This window comes from Caretta caretta, chromosome 23 (genome assembly GCF_965140235.1).
Source record: "Caretta caretta isolate rCarCar2 chromosome 23, rCarCar1.hap1, whole genome shotgun sequence".
NCBI lineage: Eukaryota > Metazoa > Chordata > Testudines > Cheloniidae > Caretta > Caretta caretta.
Window position 1 is genome coordinate 4,005,922 of NC_134228.1, and position 24,481 is coordinate 4,030,402.

The window sequence follows — 24,481 nt, forward strand, 5'->3', positions numbered from 1 at the left end:
GGTGAATTTGTTTGACTGAATCTTTTCTCAGTAAAAAAATGCAGACACGGTGACTACAGAACATTGTGTGAATTTGTGGGGATTTCGCCAAATTGTTTTGGTTTAACCAAAAAAAAAAAAAAATCCAAGAAAAAAGCATTTCAGTTTGAAAATTTCAAAGCAAAGTGTCGTTTCCTCCCTCCCGCGCCCCCCCCCCCCCAGTTCAAACAACTTTTTGTTTGGAAATTTACTTTAATATTATTTTGTTAATTAAACACTAAAAATTGCTCAATCAAACCAACTAAAATTTCATTCAACCCAAAACTATTTTTTTTCCTTTTTGATTCACCAAAAGCTTTGAAAATGTTGTCTTTCAGTTTGATGTGAAATGATCCCCCCCCCCCCCCCCCCCGATTTTTTTGGATTGCCAGCAAACCAAAAAATCCATCATCTATCCAGCTCTAATCAAGTTGTTTACTGTATGCCTGGAAGGCACTCAGATGCTACAGTGATGAATGTGGGCTAAAAACATATGTTGAAGCAAATGCAGTTCCAGGCTTAAGTTTAGGAGTTAATATTCTGAAAAATTTAATAGCAAAAATAATTATTTTAAAAGACGACAAGCTGTGTATGGCTGAAGGGAGTCTCATATGTTGCTAAATAAGGGATCTGCAGGATTCCTGGTTGACTGGTGCATTTTAAAAGTATTTCCTGATAGTGCAGAATAAATTCCTTAGCACTTGTCCTTCCACCATGTGTTTCCAGTTTCTTTTCCTTTTATTGAACTTAGACTACAGTCTTCAGTCATCGCTACATATAGTTCTGCTCAGCGAAGGCATAAAGCTGTCCTCCAGACAATAGGTGAGAAGGAATAGTATGAGCTCATAGCACAACTAATTCAGACAGTTATTTTATATAAGGCTGGGGACGCTTTATGTGGTTTGAATGGGCAGCCTGTTCATTATTGAAATCTTGGCCGGATACACCTGTAAACTTATCAAGGATCTGATAGGAGGAGGCCTTCAGTAGCAGTAATGGCTGGATGCCGTGCCTTTCACTTAGGGGTTGTTGGCTCACGTCCTGCCTGCTCCATTTGACCTTTCATTGGTCCTCCTCTTGTGAAATGAGTTGGTGGATCCTAGTCATGTTTCTAGTGAACAGGTTTCCATGTTGCAAATGAAGTCACAGCAGAGAATGTGCTGGAGGGAAGCACCTGCCTCATTGTAACTCCTGATTTCCAGATGTCAAGGCCTCGCCACCCTGGCATATTCTCTAGGCTTCTGAATTCTTTATCTGCAACAGCTGGTCAATCGATGAGGGTGATTTTGGCAAATCTTTATCTTGGCAGAGTGGCACCGAGAGGTGGAAAGCCAAAATGTCAGAGCTACAAAGCAGGAGGCTTTTGTGTTCGACCACTAGTAGAGAGCTCACCTGGCTGCCTGGTTCACTCCTCCCTTAGGGGGCCCTGCAGGCGTGCATTAAGTTGGGTGGAATTTCCTTGCGGGGGGTGGGAGGCGGTTCTGACCTCAGATACGGCACGCAGTTTGAGTTGTAGTCTGTTAGATTTTCCTTTTAGTCAAGTTTAAACCACCTCCGTGCCCCAGTAGACCATAATCCTGCCAAACTTGGGCTTTATCTACTAATGCTCAAGACAGGTTTCAGAGTAACAGCCGTGTTAGTCTGTATTCGCAAAAAGAAAAGGAGTACTTGTGGCACCTTAGAGACTAACCAATTTATTTGAGCATGAGCTTTCGTGAGCTACTGAGCTGTAGCTCACAAAAGCTCGTGCTCAAATAAATTGGTTAGTCTCTAAGGTGCCACAAGTACTCCTTTTCTTAATGCTCAAGAGTGTTTTGTGATTCCAGGTGACTTCCTGTTGTTGCCACCTCACTTTAGTAATTGGTACAGTAATTTAAACCTCGTTATATTTATGGCTCAGGTGACGGTGCTGCAAAGCTCTCTGGGAAATGAACACTGGTTTTTTTTTCTCCTGACAGCTGTAGTGGGGGCCACTTCTTTCATGGCCCCTGAGAGGGTCAGCTGTGCGTTCTTTTCATCCTCCTGATCTGGATGTGCATTAAACAGGGAAGAGGGATTAGGATGAGAGGGACTTTGTTTCCTTTCAGTGGAATGGCCGATGTAGTGCTCACAGTCATACCAGGGGAATTGCATCCTGAAAGGATGTTGTCTTCACTTAAGCAGTTGTATAAATCCTGTTACTGTTTGACCTCTTCCATGTGAGTCTAAATAAAAACGTCTGATTGGATTTTGCTCTTTCCTGACTGGTGGGAGGCCAGCCAAAGACAGCTGGCCAAAATTATCTTATCCCCCTGGTTCTCCCGGCAGTGGGGTGTTGGAACTCCAGGGGACGCCCCCCACAAACATTCATGTCCTCATCCCTCAGGGGGGTCTGACTCATGGGCATCATGTCAGCTTTGCTAACTTGCTCTCCATAATAGCCTGAATTTGTTAAAACAGGCTCTGACTCCTGATGCATCTGAGCATTTGGCTTCCTCATGCAGTCAAACAATAACCTGTTTTTGTTTTGTTCCTACTTCCTTCCCTTCTTCCCCTAACCTCTTTCATTCAGTGTCATCAGCTCTGCGCTGTCCACAGCAGAAGCCCTTAGAAATGGCTGTTTTGTGAGCCACGTGTTTATAAAATGATGGCGTTATGGCGTTCAGAGAGAGCACTTGATTGATATCCTCCATGACATGGAGCGGGTTGGTTAGCAAGTTCTAGTGATCTGTAACAGTGCTGCTGATGGAAGTGCAGTCTGGAAGGAAGAACACCCAGTTTAAGAAGTGTGCCAAGTTTGCTTTCTTCTGCCACCCAGTTCTCACTTGTTGGGTTACTTTCTGAGCTTGCTGCTTTCTCGGGTTCGTTTCCTCATTAGGTGGCACTGTGGAGTTAGCAGCAGGCTTGCACCAACCAGTCTGCCCTTAACATGATTTGCCGAGCTTTCTGCGGGAATGAACCCTCCTAGTAGTTGAGGCTGAGGTAGGAGGTACTCTCTCCATTCCCTTGCCGTCTTGGACAGTTTCAAACGGGGATTAAACAGGCTCAGTTAGGCCTTTGTATAGGCTACCGATATCTTGAAATGATTTTCCAGATACTCTTGCTTGAGAGATGTTTTCTGAACTGAGATATATTCACACAGCCTCCTCCTAAAAGCCTGGCCACTGGACCTCAGGCTCCTCCTCTTTCAGGAGCAGCAAACTCACTTCATGCGCACACGTGCTCTATGTTTAAAGAGCAGTGCAGTTATTTGGGGGGGGGTTTACGGTGCCGCATGGCCTAGGGTTGCTCTTATCCTAGGCTGAGATGCCATTTATAAGCAGAAATGCTTAGGGGGACCACGCTGCTGATTGATTCCAGACTAGCCTAGAGATGCGTTAGTGGGACTCAGTAGGAGTAGTTTAAAAAAAGAAAAAAGAACTGAAATCTCTCGCTGTCCTGCATTTAACATCCTGCCACGGGATTACCTGCCCAGTGGGGAATTGTACCTTTTGCTTGCTGTACAGGTTTCCCTCATCTCCCTGTTACGGGCACTGTCCACAGGCATATCTGGGCCAGTGCCCCAGCTGAACTTCCTCTCCGGCAGCAGGAGGAAGCTTGACACCGTATCTGTGTAGCTGGACCAGAGGGCAGTGCAGGTGGGGAGATGGAATTCACAACCCAGTAGCCACCATCCCTTTCATCCTGGCAATTGGGTGACCTGCAAACCCTAAAACTGGTCCTAGCAACGGTTGGCTGGGTAGGTGTGTGCTGTTGGAGAGATGGTACTGGTTCGGAAAGAGCACAGGGTAGACATGTAGATGCCTAGTTACTTTCTCAGGAGGAAGGGCACAAAAGGGAACGGACCTTCCATTCATTAGTGTGTGTGTGTGTGTGTGTGTGAGTGAGAGAGGCTCTGGGAGATTATGGGGAGAGAGACAACTAAAAACACAGAGCCCAGCCACAGAGCAGGAGGTAGCAGACTTTATTTTTGAGCAGCAGCTCCTTTTGGAAAACTGCCTCTGGGTGTGTGCTGTTGAGAGAGGGAGAGTGTACTACAGCTTCCTTCTGCCTACAAAGTCTGTCTAGGCCGTCTGGGTTCTGTTCTGGCCAGTGACTACTTGCTGCTGCTCAGAAAAGTAAATATACTGTCAGCTGCAAAAGAAACCCATTGGTGTGATGTGACAAGGGTTAGAAGCGGAACGGCTGAGCTTCTGGCCCACAGAAGGCGGCAGGGAAACAGCTTGAGAATGATGAGAGCTTCTTGTGACTTTCTCAAGTGCAGAGCTCTTTGCACAGCGCTGTAAAATGTACTCCGCGTTCTGTAAAATACAGAACATGACACAGTCCCAACACCTAAAAGCTCATAATCCCAGTCGGGCAACAGATTAAGTGGTAAGGGGTGATTCCCTTCAACCTTAAGGCTGGAGCAGCTTCGGAGGCACTTGCATGCCTCTTCCCCATCTTGGTCTGGACCCTAGCACGCAACTTATTTAATTGGACCCTGGACACTGACTAGTCATTTGATCAGCAAATCCATGCCTGATTGGCAGGAGGAGGATGGGTTTGCATCCTGTAAACACAACTACAGGGCTGTGCAGTCTAATATGCAGCGGGGATATTTCACCTCTAACTCCCGGAAGGTACAGGAACTACTGCCTGGTGGGGGCAAGCTTACCTATGTGGGGGAGTCCAGTTGCTCAATGCAGGCATAAGCAGCTAGCCTGATGGATGTCACATTAGCCTCAGTGGGAAACAGTTAAAGACAGGCCTAAGGTCCTTAGAACTTTATCTAAGGATCGTCTCCAGGTAAGAGGTTGGGTAGAGACTTTTCTTGTAATACCAAGCATCTCTTATTCATCCAAGTGCATTATTATTACCATTCTTTGTATTGCAGTAGTGTCTAGAGGCGCCCTCCCCCCCATCAACGATCAAGACCGCCTTGTGCCAGGCGCTGTACAGATATAACAACACGATTGTCCCTGACTCCCGAAAGACTGTACAATCTAAATACATTGATTTATTTGGTTCACAAACCTGTGTATCCCCCACAGAATGGGTGGGCAAACTACAGCCCGTGGGCCACATCCAGGCCGCCAGCCAATTTAATCTGGCCCCTGAGCTCCCGCTGGGGAGCAGGGTCTGGGGCTTGCCCCACTCCCGCTCTCCAGCCGGGGAGCAGGGTCGCTGGCCACAGCTCTGTGCAGCTCCCGGAAGCAGTAGCATGTCCCCTCTCCGACCCCTATGCATAGGGGCAGACATGGGACTCCGCACGCTGCCCCCGCAGCTTCCGTTGTCTTGAAACGGTCAATGGGAGCTGCAGGGGCAGGGCCTGCGGACGGGGCAGTGTGCAGGGCTGCCTGTCCGCGCCTCTGCGTAGGAGCCAGAGTGGGGACGTGCCGCTGCTTCTGGGAGCCGCTTGAGGTAAGTGCCGCCCGGAGCCTGCACCCCTGGGCCCCTCCCGTGTCCTGGGCCCCTACCCCACCTCTGATCCCCCTCCTGCCCTCCGAACCCCTCAATCCCAGCCTGGAGCACCCTCTTGCACCTCAAACCCCTCATCCCAAGCCCCACCCCAGAGCCCACACCTCCGGATGGAGCCCTCACACCCCCCCCCCCACCGCGCCCCAACACCCTGCCCCTTCCCGCACCCTGAACTCCTCATTTCTGGCCCCCACCCCAGAGCCTGCTCCCCCAGCCAGAACTCTCACCCCTTCCCGCACCCCAGCCCCCAATTTTGTGAGTGTTCATGGCCCGCCGTACAATTTCCATACCCAGAAGTGGCTCTCAGGCCAAAAGTTTGCCCACCCCTGCTCTGCTGTGAGCCAGGGTTCAGAGGTGGTGATGTCTGAATTCTTTTGCATCTCCTCAAACCTAGCCTGACCAACCCAGACATTGGACCAAATCGTAGAACGTGAAAACAGAATGGTTACAGTGACGAGTTCAAACGCACATTGATCAAACAGAAGTGTGATCAACGTCTCAAATCTCTTCATCCTCATGAACATTGCTCAGTCCTCACTCTGGCCTTCCTGCTGGGCAGTAAATGAAGGCACCTCAGGAAACACCTCTCCCCCATGGAATTCCCTCTCCAGCTTTCTGTTTGTATTCTGCAACAGAGCAGCTTAGAGCAACTTCGAAAGTCCTCCTGCCTTCCTAATGAATTCTAGTGATGAGCTGCTTTTCCTGTGTCTTGGGGACATCACCCGATAAGGATTTTGTACATAACTGTATTTTAGCTAACGTTTCTCCATAAAGATAAGCCCTTCTTTGTAAAATAAATGTGGTGATTCAGACAGCTTTGACATTACCGTGGGGTTTTCCTTTAGCAAAGGGACATTTATTACTTGTATTCTGGTAGTGCCTACAGGCTGCAATTGAGATCAGGGCCCTGTTGTGCTGGGCACTCTGTAGACACACAGTTACAGTCACTTGTACCCAAGGAGCTTCCAGTCGAAATAGGCGAAGGGCGGGAGTGGATTATATTCCTGACTTAACAGATGTGGGAACTGAGATGCAGAGCGGTTGTGACATATCCAAAGTCGTGGCAGAGCCAGGATTTGAACCCAGGTGTCCTGCATCTCTCTCATGCTCACATGAAGACAGCTGTTCCTATATCCCAGTGGAGTTCAAAGTCAAAGTTCCCCTGAGTGACTGGCGCATCTGTTCGACGCAGTCCAGCCACATCCGTTTCGGTGGAGTTGCTCAGGAATGGAATTTGTTCCTGTATTTTTCTCTGTCCTCAGATATTCAGTTTTCTGTCCAACTGTTCTTAGCAAAGGGTCATGGGATCTGAAATACTCCTTATAACCATTGTGATATGTTGCAATAAACATGCTGCTTATATATGAAACGTGCCAACAGTTAAGGCCTTCCTGGTCCTCTTGTCCTTCTCAGCCTGGTCCTCTTGTCTTAGACAAAGAGCTGATGTAATTAACTGATGTCAGGAGTTTTCATCCCCTCTCCCCTCCCCTGGGGAGCAGGCCCAGTTGGCCTTGCTGGAGTGCTGTGCCTGCCGTGGGTACCAGACCTCAGAGTTGAACATGCTGGCAATGGTAGCGTTTGGGTAAGGGAGGGCTGGCAGCTGCACCCCAGCCAACAGATGTATCTGAATATTCATATGTTTAGAGATTAATCTTTCTCTTAATTAGGCAAATGGCTGTGAGGGTGTCTCTAGCCATGCTGTGTAATGTAGTGGAGTCAGAAAAAGAAGAATAACCAGCCATATCTCTTTTCTTTCCCTACAGATCCCAGACGAATTTGATAATGGTGAGTAAAGCCCCAAACCTGCTTCTGAGTTGGCTCAGTGCTTTGGGCCGCTTCCTCCCCATGAGCCCTTGGCAGACAGACATGGAAGAGAGGCTGGTGCAGGGGTGTGTATGTGGGGGGTGGGGGAATAGACTTGTCGCTCCTGCAGATGTGAGCTCGGTAGCGCAGATGGCTCTCTTGATAAAAAGGGCAACTCACTGGTCATTGGGAAGTCTGTGTGAGGTGGAACAGAAAGGCCCTTTTGCTCCAGGTTGGAAAGATGGCCAGTTTTAAAAGCCAGAAACGCTGAGCAAGGAGAGCGCTGGCAGGTGCAGGGAGAGAAACATTTGCCCTTCCTTTTCCTTATTCATCCAGCGGTATCCCTCTGTGGCAGGACAAAGTAGCTGCCCTCCAGGAGACGTATCAGACTTGGCGACTCTGCCTGCCTTCCCAAAGCCTCCCACTCTCCCCAAGCAGGAAAGCGACTCACTTTGGATAAACACGTTTGTGTTTGGGCTTCTGAATTCTGCACTGCGTGAATTGGGGCTTTTACTCCATGCCTGTCACTGTGCTAAGAGATGGATGTTTGCCCCGGCTGGGTGCTCTTGGATTTGGCAGTAGACACCTCGTTTAAACTCTTCTCCTAGACAGAGAAGCACATCTGGGCTCGATGCTTCTTAGTGCTGTTGTTCATGAATGATGAAAGTGAGGGACTCTACAGTTACCTGTCTGGGGAGTGGAACTGGCTGTGAAATGTCTCTGGACTCAGTGAATCCACTGGGAAGTTGGCTTAAAATACCGGATCAAACCGAGAGTGCTTCTGAGCTTCAGTTTCCCAGTTTCTGCCCCTCCTTCCTCCCTGCGAACATGGTGCCATCTTCTGTTGTGGTCTGTGTTCTGGAGAGCATACGATGATTCCCCTTTAATCCCCTGGAAGACATGCAGTTGTTCCCATTGTATGGATGGATAAACCAAACCACAGAGAGGTTGCATGACTGACCCAAGCCTGACACTGATTTGCTGTAGCAGTAGTTTTCCTAATCCCCTGCTCTAGCCAGTAGCCCACACTTCCGGCAGTGGGGATGGAAACCAAGAACTCCCGCTGGAGCCTTCGAAGCGAGGGGATGGAGAGCAAAGGGCGAAAACAGTCCATGGTGAGGGCTTTGGTCAACTGGGAGGCAAAACTATTTCCTGTGGGCTACTTTTGTCATCTGCACATGGATTTCTTATGGAAAACGTTTCCTTGTGAGGGATGTAGGGATGTTTTTTCCAATGGAAGGGTCTGGTCCAACAAGGTTTATGACCACAAATGAGTATGTGCACATGGCAGAGGGAAGGTTTGGCAGCCTATAGTCAACTCTGTTAACGTGCTCAATTGAGTTTTACAGACGCGGAGTCTGCTTCTGGTTGACATGCTCCCGTCCTCTTCCGAGCCTCCCAAACTCTCATTTGGGTGAAACAGCAGCTCTAAACCTTGTCACCTGCCTATCACTGCAGCAGAGCTTCCAGCTGGTCCTCGTAGGTCAGAAATGGGACTGGAACCCCTTTGACTCCTGAAAGAAACCATCAGCTGCTGTTTCCTCTTCTGACTTTTGCTGCAAACGGTGCCGTCCGTGTTTTTCTGGTCATCACATTTTTGGAGAAGAGCAACAAAACTAATAAGGAAACCACAGCAGCTGAGCACCAGGGAAAGCCTGAGAGCTAAATCTTGACTTGTCTAAATTGCGGGAGCCTGTACATGTTTGAAAAGCGTTAGAGCCAAGGAAGAAGAGGGACGGAGTGTGATTTATGAGAGGATGGGCTCAGTGGTTAGGGTGCCAGCCTTGGCCTCGGGAAACCAAGGTGTAATTCCCTACTCTGCCTTGTGTGACCTTGGGCCAATCGCCAAGCCTCTCTGTGCCTCGGTACTATAAAATGGGGATAGTAGCATTTCCCTGCCTTGCAGAGAGGCTGTGAGGAGAAATTCATTAGCATGTGATGAGCTCTGATACTGTGGTATCAGTTGGCGGCCAGATAGTATCATGGCAGATGAGTAAGAGTACTGGGGTGAAACTGAGAGAGGACAGTTTAGGGCGGCACTTTCAAAAGTAGCTAAGTGACTTAAGAGCACGTGTCCCATTGACTTGCACTTCTACAGTGTGTTTAAAAACCCTGCCCTGAGGCTGAATGTTGGGAAAAGTTTCCTGAGAGTGAGATCTCCAGCTGTGGAACAGTCTCTCCAAGACAAGGCGCAGCTGCTCTGTTACTTGGGTCTTAGGACAGAACATGAGCAAACTCCTGTCAAGGAAGACTCCTGGCATTGGGTCCCTAAGAAAGACGGAGTGTTTTGAACTTGATTTTTCTCATCTCATAGTGACTGTTCAGTAAAACCATTTCCTCTCTTTGCATAGATATAGCGGGAGTATCTCCTCCTCTCCCCTTTCCAATTTAAACCCTCCCACTCATCATCCTCCCATGGTCCGACTGGTAACACAGAACAATAGGCAGAAGCAAAGATGTTTGGGAAATGAGAATTGGGTGGAAAACTCCTTTTCTGTTGCACTCTAGATCACAGTTTTCAGAAGCAGACAACAATTTTGAACAACTCACTTCTGTGGCGCCCAGTCTGAGGAACCTTTAAAGGGCCTGACTTTCAACAAGGGCTGAGCACCTGTCCTCTAAAAATCAGTCCTTTTTCTGGTGTCTCAGTTTGGGTACCCCAAAATCACTGGTCACTTAGTACAAATGGCCCTAGTGAGAGACGTGCTTAGACTGTCTTGTCCCTTCACCCAACTTACGGTGTCCTTTGCTTAGGGAGATTCTAGGAAAACTGGACAATATCTTCTCTAAGGCCTAGGCTACACTTAAAACTTATCCCAGCATAGCTGTGGCAGCTAGGAGTGTAGAAAATATCACACCTGCTAGTGACAAAGCTATGCCACCAAAGCCCCCAGGGTAGATGCAGCTATGCCACCAAAAGTGTGTTTCTGTTGGGTTGGCTAATGTTGTTTTGGGAGACGGTGTTTCTACCCTGCCAAAACGCCTTCCATTGGCAGACACCGTGTCTATTCTAGGGGGGCTATGCCAACGTAAACTCGGTAGTGTAGACCGGGCTGCACAATCAGCGGTGTATGTAGGCTCTTAATTCACTAGGCCTCTGTCTTGGATTCCTGTGTGGTTTTCTCTTTAGTTTCCCCCCTGGATATCTATACTTGTTTTTCCACCCTGGAAGATAATGGGGTTTGTTCCCACCTTCCGGGATTGCCTGGCATTGCTGTGATCGCCAGCATGCTATATGGCATCGGGGTTCTGGGAAAGGAAAGGCTGCAGCCTTGACCAAGTGAACTATCTAGGTTGCAGGACCTGGCCTGGTGTTTAATTGCTGTTCCATTTGTAGCTGAAATCTTGTCCATTTCCATATTAATCAGCCCAGGGTTAATACTGTAATTAAAACAAGATGAATTGGTAATGAACCAGCACTAAAAGCAGCAGCTGAGAATGAGCCAGGAGCCCTCCTGACTGCAGAAGATTAGCTCGATATTCACTCAGGTCTCCATTGCACAGGGGCCCGCTCGGTGCCCAGCTGCAATCAAATCCACACGGTGTGATCATCCGAGGAGGCAGCGGAGCCTGAAAGGCCAGGATGCTAATGACGATTGTCCATCAGTGAAGCTCTCGGCATTTTTTTAAATCTGAAATTTACTAGCAAAGATCATGTAAAACTCCCACCTGAACGCTGCTGATCTCCGAGGTACATGGTGATCTATAACCCTAGTACCATTTCCCACCCGCCAAAGAATGACCCCTTGAACCCCCCCACAAATTAAACGCTCAAAAAGGCCAGCCAGTGGTTTTGAGGAAGGTTAAGAGGTACATGGTCATGAGAACAAAATTCCTCAACAGAGACGTGATCAGCATTCATCTTTTTCTTTTAGATGTATATTTGAACTCAATAACATACTCATTTAATAGAACCACTCCAGAATCCACCAATCAAGGGTTAGTTCTAATATTTGTTCCCGGTGGTGCCCAAGAATGTGCCAGGAGTTTTCGGAACCTCAAGGGGAGGCGCGCTCCCTGCTGTTCAGAGGGATCCATAAACCAAATGATCATATGGGCTCCAAAATCAGTCACTTGTAATCTCCCCCCATCTGTCCTGCCACCCTTCCGATTGTGGAATGGGTGTATGTTTTGAAATGATGGAAAAGGGATGGGCTGGGAGATTGTAGCAGTGCCAGAAATTCTGGCTTTGGAATTTGGGAATCTGCTTCCTCTTGTTCATCGCTTTCCTTCGTGGGTATGGGGAGAACAGAACTGCCTGCCTTGCCCGTGAAATGCTGATAGCACCTGCCGCTCTGCGTCAAGTTAGTGACTATAATGAAATCTCATGCTTTGGGGCTTCAGCTGCTTACCTGCAGCAGAGTCAGGAAGGAATTTGTTCACCAGTGCAGTTTGGTTTGTTTTGTTGGATGTGGAGGGTATTTTTCACCTTCCTCTGGAGTATCAGGCTGACCATTGCTGGGATGCGGTGGACCGTGCTCTGAGGCCTTGCAGAGAATCCTCTGTTAGCTGCCTGGCAGGTGCGTCTCACTCTCATGCTCAGGGTCAAACTGTTTGCAAGGTTTGGGGTCAGGAAGGCATTTCTCCCCCCTTACCCCCCCGGTCAGATTGGGAGGGACTTTGGGGTTATTGATTCCTCTGGAGCGTGGAACTCCGGCTGGGATCATCTGGGCCTGTCTCGCCTAATCAATTCCCTGCCACTGCAGCAGCCTCAGCCTCTCCTGTTCTCTCCCTGTGACTCAGTTTAGTTTTCTGAGGACAGAAATTCTTTTGGTGCAAGGTAAGTCATTGACTTACTATAGGGACATCCGGCTGAAAATCAATGCTATATGTGAGGTCTGACTAGATGATCCATTGGTCTCTTCTGGTCTTAAACTCGATGAAACTATATGGGCCCCAAAATCAGTCCCGTGTATCTCGCCCCATCTCCTCCCCTCCCTCCCCTTATCAAATTGTTGAAAGGGGGCGTAAATTTTGGAACCACAGAAGAGGACTCCTGGTGAGTGGAGGGGCAGTTTTGATCACTTTGGCAGCACAATCCCAGAACTCTGTTCAAACCTCAGCCAGTTGATGGGAAAGTTGCCTCTCTGATCAGGTTTACAGATATCTTCTCCACCCCATCTCCCCCTCCACATAGGGTCTGTGTTTTGCTACTCCTTCCAAAGCTACATTCAGGGCAGTTTTCATACCCCGCTTGGTTATACAAGCTATGGAATTATTTCACTATGATATTGTTGGAGACCCATCTGGTAAAAATCCCAGCCCGACCGAGGATTTAAACTCTTTACTTTGGCTGGCTGGAAGCACAAATGTCTTTACCACCTTTTGGATTTAGGTGGCAGAGAAATCTGGGGGGAGAGCAGCTCAGAATATGGAAAGCCGGATTATAAATGTTAATTCTTTAATGTGTTTAAGCTGGATAGTGAGTGAGCAGTAATAAGTGTAACATGCTCAGCTCCCCCTAGGGAAAAAAAATCAAGAAATAAAGTAACTTTACAATTCTAATCAGCTGAGTGAAAGGGCCAGTGTTTGAGCTGCTTCTCCAGAGCAGATGTACTGGTGCATAAACAGCGTGTGTGAGTCTCTTGTCGAGGGCAGAAGGTCAGGCAGGACTTGTGCTGGGATGGGAGGGTTAACAATTCTCTCTTCCCTACCCATCCCTGGGCATAGCTGCGGGGGGGAGCAGAGTGGGAAACTGCTGTGACACTGAATGAAGGGGAGGGGGGGATGTGGCGCTGTAGTATGTCTGCCCCCCAAGGGACTGGAGCCATAGGCTTTCCAGATGCCCTTCTTAGCCTGTTCCACTTGATGAGCGAAGAGCAGGGGCAGATTTCAGGAGAGAGAGCCCCAAGGGGGTCAGAGCGGAGCAATGGGGAAAGGTCAGGCTCTGACGGCATCCTGTCGCAGCGCGGTTTCTCATACCTTCGTGCAGTCTGACGTGCCTTCGCTTGCTTAAGATCATTCTGTCGCTGCTCACTCATCTGTTTCATGGATCGGCGTTGCTGAAGGAGCCATAGACTCCCCCTCCGCCAGGCTCTGGCCCCCCAAATTCACCCAGGCCCCAGCTCTCTACAGCCCATGCTTCCTACTAGGGAAAGCTTTCCATAGCTCTCTGATAAAGCCCACGTGTTATTTCTGGATTTTCTTCCTACAGCGTGTTGAATATTCTGGATACCTACATCAACATAATGCCATTTGGTAGACCTATTTTGGTGGTTTCTGTTGGAGCACACCTCTCAATCATACAGGCTGACTGTTGATTTGACATTTGCAGTGTGTAGGTCCCAGGATATTAGCGAGACAAGGTGGGCGAGGTAGTACCTTTTATTGAACCAACTTCTGTTGGTGAATGAGAGCTCTGTGTAAGCTCGAAAGCTTGTCTCTCTCACCAGCAGAAGTTGGTCCAATCAAACCATGGTTTTTCAACCTGCGGTCCGCAGACTAAGATTTCCAAAGGGGTCTGCGCCTCCATTTGAAATTTTTTAGGGGTCCTCAAATGAAGAAAGATTGAAAACCACTGCATTAAAAGATGTTACCTCACCCACCTTGTCTGTCCTTTTCACAGCATTTAGGAGCATAGTCCTACCAGACAGCAAAGATCTGCCAGATTGTGAGGTGGGGCTGTATGAAGGGGGGGTTACAGCCCTTATTCCAATCCCAATAATGCAGAATCTTAGTGAGAAAGTTTCAAGCATAGGTCTTGCTTCGTCCTACAGTTTGTAAGGGAAAATAGCAAAGCCCGTGGTGGGAGGAGGGGCTTGACTTTCTGAGATACTGCGCTCCCACTGAGTTGAACTGGTGGGGGCTCAGCAAATCAGACCCTTTGTTATGTTACTTCTGCCCCCTCCCTAAAGGAGCCTGGAAAACAGAGAGGCAGATGGAACTTTGCTGAACACTTTCAAAGGCAGAAGGTCCGGCGAGCGGAACACTTTCAGATCAAACACGTACAGAAACACACAGTGGAGGCAGGGCCTGGGCTTTGTCTGCCCACGGACCCCTGAGAGCGCGTGAGCTGGGATAGGAAGCGCTTTTCACCTGCTCCGTTCAGCAGGCCTGGCATATGCTCCGTCCAGATTAAAAGCCATTTTTTCAGTCAGTGGCCCATTGTCCGACATAATAGAAAACTCCCCCTCCCCGCTTTTCCTCTCTCCAAATCTCTGGCTAATTCTCCGAGCTCTTCCTTTTAGATTTAAAGATGTACGGGTTGGGGTTAACATAATTGTTTAACCACCATGCGCCAGCCATCATGTGACCTAGAATAATCTGTCAAGACACTGCAGACCTTTTCTTCACCTCCCCTGTTTGTTTAAAACAATGGGTACCTACTCCCCTGTAGACATGCAGCAGATAACTTTCCACTGTAGAGCTGAGCGCCCTCTCCCCAAAGCTATTATGTGTTCTCGGTTTTCCTGAGGTCATACTAAAGACTTAGCTCTTATGTAATGCTTTTCATCTGTAGGCTGCAAAGCTATTGTCCTCCCTGTATTACAGAGGGGAAAGGGAGGCAGGGAGCAGTGTGTTTGTTGTGTGTCAGTTTCAGAGCTCTGATCAGTTTCAAACCTGGAAATAGAATCCAGGTGTCCTGTCTCCCAGCTGCCTCCCCTGCATGCTAGAATTTTCAAAAGGGTGGTGTTTGCTTCAGAAATATTAATTGGTGTTGCAGATCTGTAGTATTCTCCATGGGAGGGAAGGGGACAATTGGACACAGAGTCCAAGTTTAAAACATGAACGCAGGCCGGTAAACGGTAAACTCAGTCACAGATGAGACTTTGTTTTAAAACCATATCCCTTTTTTTTTTCCCTTCCTGATTTAACTTTTCCAGGGTGTTTTTTTTTTTCTTTTTCTTTTCAAGTGTTGCATCTGACAGACAGAGTCCAGTGCAGCCTTGGCCATGATCAGAGTCCCCTGTATGGGCCTGCGATTGACACCTGAATCCCGCTCTCAACAGCCCCATCGTCATCCGCCCCAGCTGCTCGGTCTGCATTATCATAACAATTGCCCCCAAATTATGTCCCATTCAGTGCGCCTGCCTTTGATTGATTAACTTACAGTTTCTGTTTGAATAACCCTGGCCGCTAAGATGGTAAAGCTGTAATCTCAGAGGGATAGTTAACAGCGATGGTGTGGGGACTGCGGACTCAGTCACACGCTCTCTACAGCCTGACCCCTGCTTATGGGAACATCTGAAGAGACAGGAGGCCAGTAATTGAAAAATCCATTCCTTGTGTGTGTTGGGAGGGGCAGAGGGATGCTTCTGCATATGTGAGAGCTACATCAGATGGTCTGGATTGCCAGACAGCAGCCCACGCTTCATCTGCTAGCATGGCGGATGATCAGAAGATACAGTTGTATATATTTGTTCCTACAGCACCGAGTGTTTTCCCTAGACTTCTACTTTCTAGACACAGCCTCAGTGTCCCCAAAAGAAATGCTATCCTTGGCGTCTCTCTTAGGGCAGCCTCCTTCCCTTTTAAAGGTACTGGCCGAGATTTTCAACTGTGGCTAGCGATTTTGGGTATCTCCATTTTTTTTTTGAGTATTCAGCTAGACCCCTTAAAGAGAGGGGACCTGATTTTCAGAAGGATGGTGCTCCATGTTTTCTGAGAATCACCTTTAGTGCCTCAAGTTTGGGCGCCCCACCCCACCGCCCCAAATCTCTAGACACTTGTGTAGTTTGGCCGTGATTGGCAGCTAAAAACCATGTTCTTATACTGATGTGCATATGCCTTCCTTCCCCCTCCCCTCCTTTCACTCTCCATTCATCCCTAAATTCTGTTTGCCAGTTAGAGAATGAAATAGTTTGGGATAACTTGCCCCCACCTCCCGCTGATACAACAGAAGACCTGTATGATGCTTGTAAATAACGGAAATGAAGCATAAAATAACCAGTATATTTCAACGCATAAATTGCCACAAAATTTTTGCCAGTTTAGTTTCATGGTCTGCTTGCTGTTACCTGCCTCCCCCGCCCACTGAATTACCTTCCACCCCCCTTTTTGGTGATGATGGAAAACAATCTTATGCCTCAAAACAAATTGCTGCTCGGGGCACTCTTGTGCCGGGCGCTGCACTCACCAACTGAGGTCAGGGCCCCCATTGTGCTGGGCACTGCTCAGGCACGGAGTAGTTACCGCCACTCCTTGGGGGTGGTTTAATTGTGCCAGCGGGATAGAGCCAGCTACATGAGAGACCTTACAGAAGCACAGCCTAAGTCTAGACAAGGGGTGGGCTGGAAAATAGCAGCATAAAGAGGAGAAGGGACTTGTCTATGGTCAGAGAGCAGGTTGGTGTTAGAGCTGGGAATAGAACCCAGGTGTCCTGAACTCCAAATCTGCAGCCCTGTCCAGAACCTGCTGCCTCCCATGCTGGTTGGCCTGGGGAAGAGGATGAATAGACTCTTGCAAGACTGGCTGATATGAATAGGATCCTACGTGAGGATGTTGTTACTTAACTAATCAGACCCTTTGCTGAAGCAAATTCTTACAGCATCACCAGTTCTGGGGTTGGTTTTCTTGTGCGGAGTCTCTTTGGTGGAAGTATAATTAGAAGAGTTTGTGTCCCTGAAAGGATCCCTGGCTAATGAAATGATAAATTCTATCTTGTACGTGGCTTTCTGGGTATTTTATGTTGCCATCACCAGTGCCTTTCGGTCACGAATAAGCAAAGCATGTTTGTGAGGGAAAGGAGCATTAACCCTATTTTGCAGGTGAGAAACTGAGGCACGTGACTTGAGCAAGATCTCCCAGGAAATCTGTAGGGAGCTAGACATTGAACCTCCACTCTAATGCCCCAAGCATCCTCCCTCCCACCCAGCCCATTTGCATCTGGTCCTTTCAGAATCCCTAGCGAGGCAGGGATTCATTTTCCTGCTAGCTGTGATGGGTGGTGTGAAGACTTTTCCCGCTCTAGGTGCTGCTGGTACATGTGACTCTTCCTCTTCTTTTGCAGATCCAGTGGTGGTTCAGCAGCTCCGAAGGACGTATAAATATTTCAAAGACTATAGGCAGGTGAGTTGCTGCACAAACCCTCCGGCTGGTCTTGAATAGCTCACCAAAGGGCTGATCCTGGGCTCTGCAGTCAGGTAGAAACGCCAGCGTAAATTTCACAGGCTTGAGCCAAATGTAACTCTTATGATTAGGAAACAGAGCCCCTCTCCAGATGGTTTGGGTAGACCCATTGCAGTTCTTTATCATTTGTCTTCTGATAACACATAGAGGCCCCCACTGCGATTGGGGCCCTCTTGTGATAGGCCCTATACAAACGTGTGATGAAAGACTGTCCCAGCTCCAAAGAGCTCTGTGACCTAATGCTGTCTCCGATTTGTAAAACTGCGTCCCTTGTCATGGATTTAATCTGGCCCCGGCATTCGAAGTTTGGCTTGAGAGGAAGGATGGCCCAGGGGATAGGGCACTAGCCTAGGTCTTCGGGCATCTGGTCATTTCCCTGCCTTGGGCATGTCACTCAGCACCTCTGTGCCTCAGTTTCCCACCTGTCAAAGGGGGCGGGGCCTGATACTTCCCTACCACAGGGGAAGCCTGAACTAGTTGGAATCCAGCAGGTGACAGTGCAGCAGACCAGATAAGCGAGCAGAGTTCGTACCCCGGGTCCATGCCTGGCTTGTATCACCCATGCTGTCCTGTCTTCCTAGCTGTTCTTACCCCCGCTAGCTGATTCAAGCCAGCTCCAGCGGGCTAACCCATGCCCAGCTGTCACTGTGTAGACATCCCCTAAGAAAGACCTCAAGCCCTTAATGAAATACATTTCGGCTGACGGTTCTCATATTGAAAATTCGTAGATTCCAAGGCCAGAAGGGCCCACTGCGATCATGTATCCTGCCCTCCTGAATAGCACAGGCCAGAGAACTGCCCTCAGATTGTTCCTTTTGAGCTAAAGCTTTAAAAAAAAAAAAAAAAATCTTGATTTAAAAATTCCCAGTGATGGAGAATTCGCTGCAACCCTTGGTAAGTTGATCCAGCGGTTCGTTACCCTCCTGGTTAAAAATGCATGCCTTATTTCCAGTGTAAATGGATCTAGCTTCAAAAAAAGGTTTTTTTCTTTGTCTTGCTGAGATCAGCATCCAAGCTTCTGTGTTCTTCCCCCTACAACAGTTGACGCTGCCCCGAATGTGTAGGTGTCGAGCTCTCTGTGTTGTGAATGTCATCAGCTATTCCAGGGTAGAAACTCTCCAACCTGAACCGTGGCCTGTCCCTTACACCTTGGCAGCTAAAAATCTCTTCACACAAGCAGCTTGGTTCTTATTAGGAGCCCACGTTCTTGTTAATGCTCCCAGCTTTTTGAGCCGTCTTCGCAGGGAAGGCGGAAAGGCTGCTGCCAAGCACAAATGGATAGCGGAGGACCATTTTAGACCTCATTTTAGAGCACTTGCGCTGACAAAGCACTGTTCACACTGGCTTTTTTCGTTGGCAAAACTTTTGTCGTTCGGGGAGGGTGTTTTTTTTTCACACCCCTGAGCCACAAAAGTTTTGTCGCTCAGTTTCCAGTGTAGACAAAGCCTTGGTTTCAGGGGGACACAGCGAGTGCAGACTGTTCCAGGTTGGGAGGGACCTGTGTTCTCTGAAATCTCCCACATGTTAGTTTTTGAGGCAAGCTGTAGCAAGGTGTTAACGGTGTTCTCCTGTTTCCTGTGATTAAACAGAAGCCTGGTACAACAACTGGGAGTCGCATGCGTTTTTTCCAAAGCAGATAGGTTACGAGGTCAGCTGTCAGAAACACTCAGGTATTCAGTGTCATGAGAATAGCATCTTGGGAACTAAAGGCTTCCAAGGAAGGAGGAAGTGCCAGTGGAGGGGAGATTTTTGTACAGCTCACGGGGCTGGACGTAGAGGTGAAATGAACGATATCCGTGATGCAGGAATTCTGTATCTCGCCCATGCATGTTAATGTATAGTCGTGTATAGTCGTGTTCTTCTGCCTTGCTGCTCCAAGCTCCTCCGTATCTGGCTTCCTCACACACCTGTAACTCCTTTACTCTGTCTTCCTGGGTCTCTTCCCTGCAGATGATTATAGAGCCCACCAGCCCGAAGCTGCTTCCAGACCCCCTGAAAGAACCATACTACCAGCCTCCCTACACCCTGGTCATTGAGCTTACAGATGTGTTGCTCCATCCCGAGTGGTCGGTAAGTCAGGCTCTCTCCCCTTTGTGTTCCCCTTTCTGGAGAGAGTGTTTTGGGGGAGGAGGGCTCCTTCCCTCAAATTCTTTGAGTGGTGTTTCAAGTGCTTTCGCGGCAGACACGTGACGAGAGGCAGTGGGTTACTGAGTTAGTTGAGATCCTGCTAGATCGTAAGTGAAATCTAGATTAGTGGTCCCAGCGTGGCGCCTGTTTCTTCCCTACACAGGGCCACTCTATAGGTTGACGCAACGGTCAGACCACAAGTGGCTTGCTAGGAAAAGACCATGGTACTGCTAGTCAGGAATGGGGGTACAGTTCTGTGCACAGAGAGCCCAGGTGGGCTGCAGGTTAGGACTGACTGGCATCAGTAAAGCTGTGTGTGGAGAGCCCGGAATTGGGGTTGCAGGGGTACACTTGGTCGGGATCAAAGAACATTGGTAAAGCTCTGTTCCTTATGGATAGTTCACTGACTTCAGCTGAACCGACCCTTGCTTTTATTCTGGGAGTGCTAGGTGGACTCCAGGCCATTCCCGCAGATCTGACAGCTGTAGCAAACAGAAGCTGTGCGTTGTGCTCTGGACCCCGGTCTGCATGATCCTAAAAGCTGGCAGTAACTAAACCTCTTCTCAGCAGGCTACTTCTGAGAGGAGGGAACATCTGGTTGTGGGGGAGCCAGCTGCGTGCCTTACACATGCAGGCCTTCTGCTGTGTAAATGGGTGTGGTGCTTCAGCAGATGCGCTGGGCCAAAGAGGAGAGGGTGGTGCCAACAGAGACAAGGAGGAGGGATCGCGTTTGCTCCGTCTTTCAAACTTTGGTTTCCTCTCTAGTAGTCACAGCATCTTGAGGCAGGATCGAATGACTGCAGACAGTGATCCCTAAGCACGTAGGCCTGCTGTCTGACCCAGTGGGTCCGGCCCTGTGGTTCTAGCCTAAAGATGGAACAGAGCACTGACAAATGGAGAACTCGCCTTGCAGATCAAGCTGTTGAATCCAACCCCTTCCCCTCCCCCCCAGCATCTTCATCCCAATCCAGTTTCCCCTCCGCAGTCATTAGATCACAGTGCATATCTCAGGGGTAGAACATGTCTTCGATCCACGTCTTGGGAGCTGCTGTTTAGTCTGGTTGTGGAAGTCCTGAACTACAGTGGTTCCCAAACTTTTCCAGACCCTGACTCCATTTGAGCTCCCCTCCTCGTAATGCGACCTCCTGGCTGTGGGGGGGAGAAGGGGGCCTGCCCTGCACTCACCCTGGACAGCAGCGGCTCCCGTGTCTTGCCGGGTTGAGCCCGGCATCCTCGCCCGGGTTTTGTGGCCTGGTGCACATAGCCTCAGTGCCACTTGGGTTTGGCCCATCCGTTGTCCCTCTGAAGATGGAGACAGTGGGGTGAACAGGTCAGATTTTATTGGCATTGTGACCTAGCACATGGGGTCGCGACGGCACTCTGGTTTGGCCCATGGATGGCCCAGATGTCTCCCAAAGGTAATGGGCATTGCATCACGTCCCACTTAACTACTGTGAATTGGACACGTTTAACTTGATCACAAATTGCTGTTTTGTAAGTAACCAAGGGAAGGGAGGCCGTAGAACTGGAGAGAAATGCTAGCATTCCAGGGTATGGTGGGAAATCCGGAGTTGTCTGTGGATTTGAAGGACAGCTGATCACTCTATTTCAGCAGGCTGGCCAGGCCAGGCCAGGCCAGTCCTCGCTCTTACACAGAGGGGAACTTGTGGACAGAGCAGTGCTGCTAACTTCCAGTAGCCCTGACACCACTCGCGTGATTTGAGTTGCTAACTCATCAGCCATGGAGCAGGGCGTCTTTGGGATCTGAGCATTGGTTTAACACACAGTCTGTGGGGTTGTGGTCCACAGAACAGGCCTGCCCAGTGCTTGGGCCAACGAAGATGCCCAAACAGGTTGGTAATGAAGGGTTTGGGAGAGTTGCATCCTTCCCCTGGCTCCCCCTTCTCCATTGCATCAAACATAAGATGCTCGTGTTCATTCTCAAAGCCCTTCGTGGCCTATCATAGAACATTAGGGTTGGAAGAGACCTCACCTAATCCAAACCCCTGCTCAAAGCAGGACCAACCCCAACTAAATCGTCCCAGCCAAGGCTTTGTCAAGCCTGACCTTAAAAACCTCTAAGGATGGAGATTCCGCCACCTCCCTAGGGAACCCATTCCAGTGCTTCACCCCCCTCCTAGTGAAATAGTGTTTCCTAATATCCAACCTAGACCTCCCCCACTGCAACTTGAGACCATTACTCCTTGTTCTGTCATCTGCTACCACTGAGAACAGCCGAGCTCCATCCTGTCTCTATCCCCTGACTGTCTTCTATAGTTCGGTATTGAGAAGTTAACTCCTGCCTCCGTTCGGCCCCTGGCACCAGCTGCCCATTTGTGAAATTCTCAAACATACACCTTTGTGCTCTCGTCCATGCTTCCCCCTGTGCTTGGGAGGAGCTCTCTGTAAACATCCGTCCGATTAATGTCCCTCCAATCCCTCCTTCAAACTGCTTTCCCAGGAGGCCGACAGACAAATCGACTGTTGTTGGGCCGCTGGAGTGAAGAGACCACTGGTTGCTATGCTGAGCTGTGTTGTTGTCTTGTTTCCTTGTACGCCTTCCTCCCCCCCCCCCCCCCCCCCCACTGGTCTGTGTCTGTCTCTTGTCTTGCACTCAGATTGTCGGCCCTTCGGGACAGGGATCGTCTTTTTGTTCGGTGTTTGTCCAGTGCCTGGCACAATGGGGTTCTGCTCCTAGGCCCTACAATAATACGGGATAAGGCAGGAGGGGACTCCTAGGCGCTCTGATAATATGTGAGTCAGGGGGAAGGAGGCATCTCTTGAAGAACTGCTGGCCTCTTTCCAAGACTTCCATGTGCCTTATTCCCCCTGTCCTCTCCATGCTGTGGCAGCCCGAGAGTGCTTGGCTACTCTCCCTGCTGGACAGTGCGATGCCAGCCAGGCCTCCGATACCAGCCTCTCTGTTGAAAATCAGCTCCTGTCCTTCCCTAGCGAGTTGTCATCTCATGGCTTTTCTTTCTGTCCCTCCCTTTGTCCTCAGCTAGTAACTGGCTGGCGCTTTAAGAAGAGACCGGGCATTGACAGTCTGTTTCAGCAGCTGGCTCCGCACTATGAAATAGTCATCTTTACATCTGAGACGGGCATGGTGAGTGCTGTGGTGCCAGGGGGAGGGCAGGTCCTGCGCCCCACGGGGTGTGATCGGTGCTTTCTTCTCAGACAGGTGCAGCTGGCATGCCCTGGATAAAAGAGGGGGTGGGGGAGACTGAGAGCTTCTCCAGCAGTCTCTGACAAACCAGGAAAAGGCTGAGCAGCGTACAGATGGGGGCGTGCTGCGCTCTTCATGTTAGTGACTCCAGCAATTGGGCGGGCACCCTGTTTTGTGGCTCTTAAACCTGGAGGAGGGGGGGTTGGTTTAGCCCAGTGTAGGGGTGTTGATTGTTTATACCCAGACCCCCAAGAGCAAGTGTCCCCCTTGCTGTGCTAGGCAAAGTCTTTCCAGTGAGTCTCCTCATACTCTTGACCTTCCTTCAGTAAATAGCTGGGGCACGAATAGCAGAGTTTGGAATGTGCCACCGCTCATTTGAATGTATATAAACCACATCTTCTCCATTCCATCTGTTGAATTGGGGCTATTGCCGTGCTAATTTGGTGGAACCGTCTGCGAGAAGGGGGTGTGTTTGCGTCCATAGGGCAAAAACCCTGCCCTTGTTGGAACCTACTGAGGGAACAGCATGCATCTGGCCAGCCGTGCTGCCCTCAAAGCACGTCAAGGGAATGGCTGGCCCATGCTGAGATCCAGCATAGCTTCCCCTTTGGTGCACTGGGGGGTGGATTCCTGCAGGCTGCTCCAGCAAAATGCACCAGCTTCACGAGAAATGTCTGAACCCAAGTCCACACTGGGCACTCCCGGACTCGGGTGTGCACAGCCACGGGGTGCCTCTCTGTCTCCAGAATGATTAAACGCCCCATTCATCATTGCCCATGATATTTGTGTGAATTGTGGGCTAGGGAGATGCCAACTTTTGTGGGGTGTGCTGGAGACCTTGGTAATTACTAACCTTTGAGTAACCGTGCCTTGTTCCTCTCAGCGTTCCTGACCAATGCCGTTTCTAGCCTTCTCCCCGGTGCACGTGTTTCTTGTGTTGCTACTGCCAAACTTGGTCTTCTGTGACATCAAGGTGCATGATGGATTTGGGGGTGTATCAGGGCGACCAAAAAGTGTGTCCGTTTGCTTTGCGTACATCCTGGAAGAAATGCTTGGGGTCCGTTAGTAAAGTTGGTCAGGAACTTTCCATCTGACTGATTTTCTGACAGAAAATGCCCTTTTCGCACAATGGAAATTTTCCATGGGTAAATTTCTATTTTACCCCCCAAAATGTGATTGCTTTCTGCTGGGAAAATCCGAACCCTGGCTCTCCAACTGCTCCTGCTGTGTCCCTTTCACGTGCTGCCTCCAAAAGCTGAAATGGTTTTGCTTTGGTTTTCTAAAATGCACTTTTTCTGGAAATCCCTTCCCAGGAAAAATGGCACCTTTTTGACCCCATTCAGGATGAGTTTTTTTTTCCCCCAAAACTGTTACATTTTTCACAGGAAGATATTTCCGTTTTCCAGCCAGCTGTATGCATCAGGTTGTCCCTGGCTTCTGAAACCTGTGCTTGGTTTTCTTTAGCTTCACCTACCTACATGTTACTGCTCAGAAGCTCTGTTGCTGACCCCTAATGGTTTTCAAGGTGTCTCTGTGAGGGAAGAGCTGTGGATGCATTTAAGCCTGCAGAGTTGTCTGGTGCAAGCCTTGAATCACCCCTTTTCTTTCTCCTCCAGACGGCATTCCCCCTCATTGACAGCGTGGACCCTCACGGATTCATCTCCTATCGGCTTTTCCGAGATGCCACCCGTTACATGGATGGACACCACGTTAAGGTATCTTTACTGGGGGTTCCGGCTTGAATAGTTTTGCCGCTTCCTAGTGGGGGAGAGCCCAAAATAATCTCAGAACACATCTGTCCTGGAGTGAGCAGGAAACTGACCGGGTCTGAAAGCTTCATGCGTTTTTGTGGTTAACATG

At 49.2% G+C, this 24,481-nt stretch overlaps 1 protein-coding gene across 1 annotated transcript in view; it reads left to right on the forward strand.

Annotated features, from left to right (window-relative positions):
* TIMM50 (translocase of inner mitochondrial membrane 50) overlaps nt 1–24,481 on the forward strand; it is a 47,196-nt gene that overhangs the window by 16,071 nt on the left and 6,644 nt on the right. Inside the window, exons 4-8 of the mRNA XM_075122515.1 lie at nt 7,221–7,242; nt 17,210–17,268; nt 19,279–19,398; nt 22,457–22,561; nt 24,238–24,336. Coding sequence (XP_074978616.1) covers nt 7,221–7,242; nt 17,210–17,268; nt 19,279–19,398; nt 22,457–22,561; nt 24,238–24,336 — 405 coding nt within the window. The remainder of the gene's footprint in view (nt 1–7,220; nt 7,243–17,209; nt 17,269–19,278; nt 19,399–22,456; nt 22,562–24,237; nt 24,337–24,481) is intronic.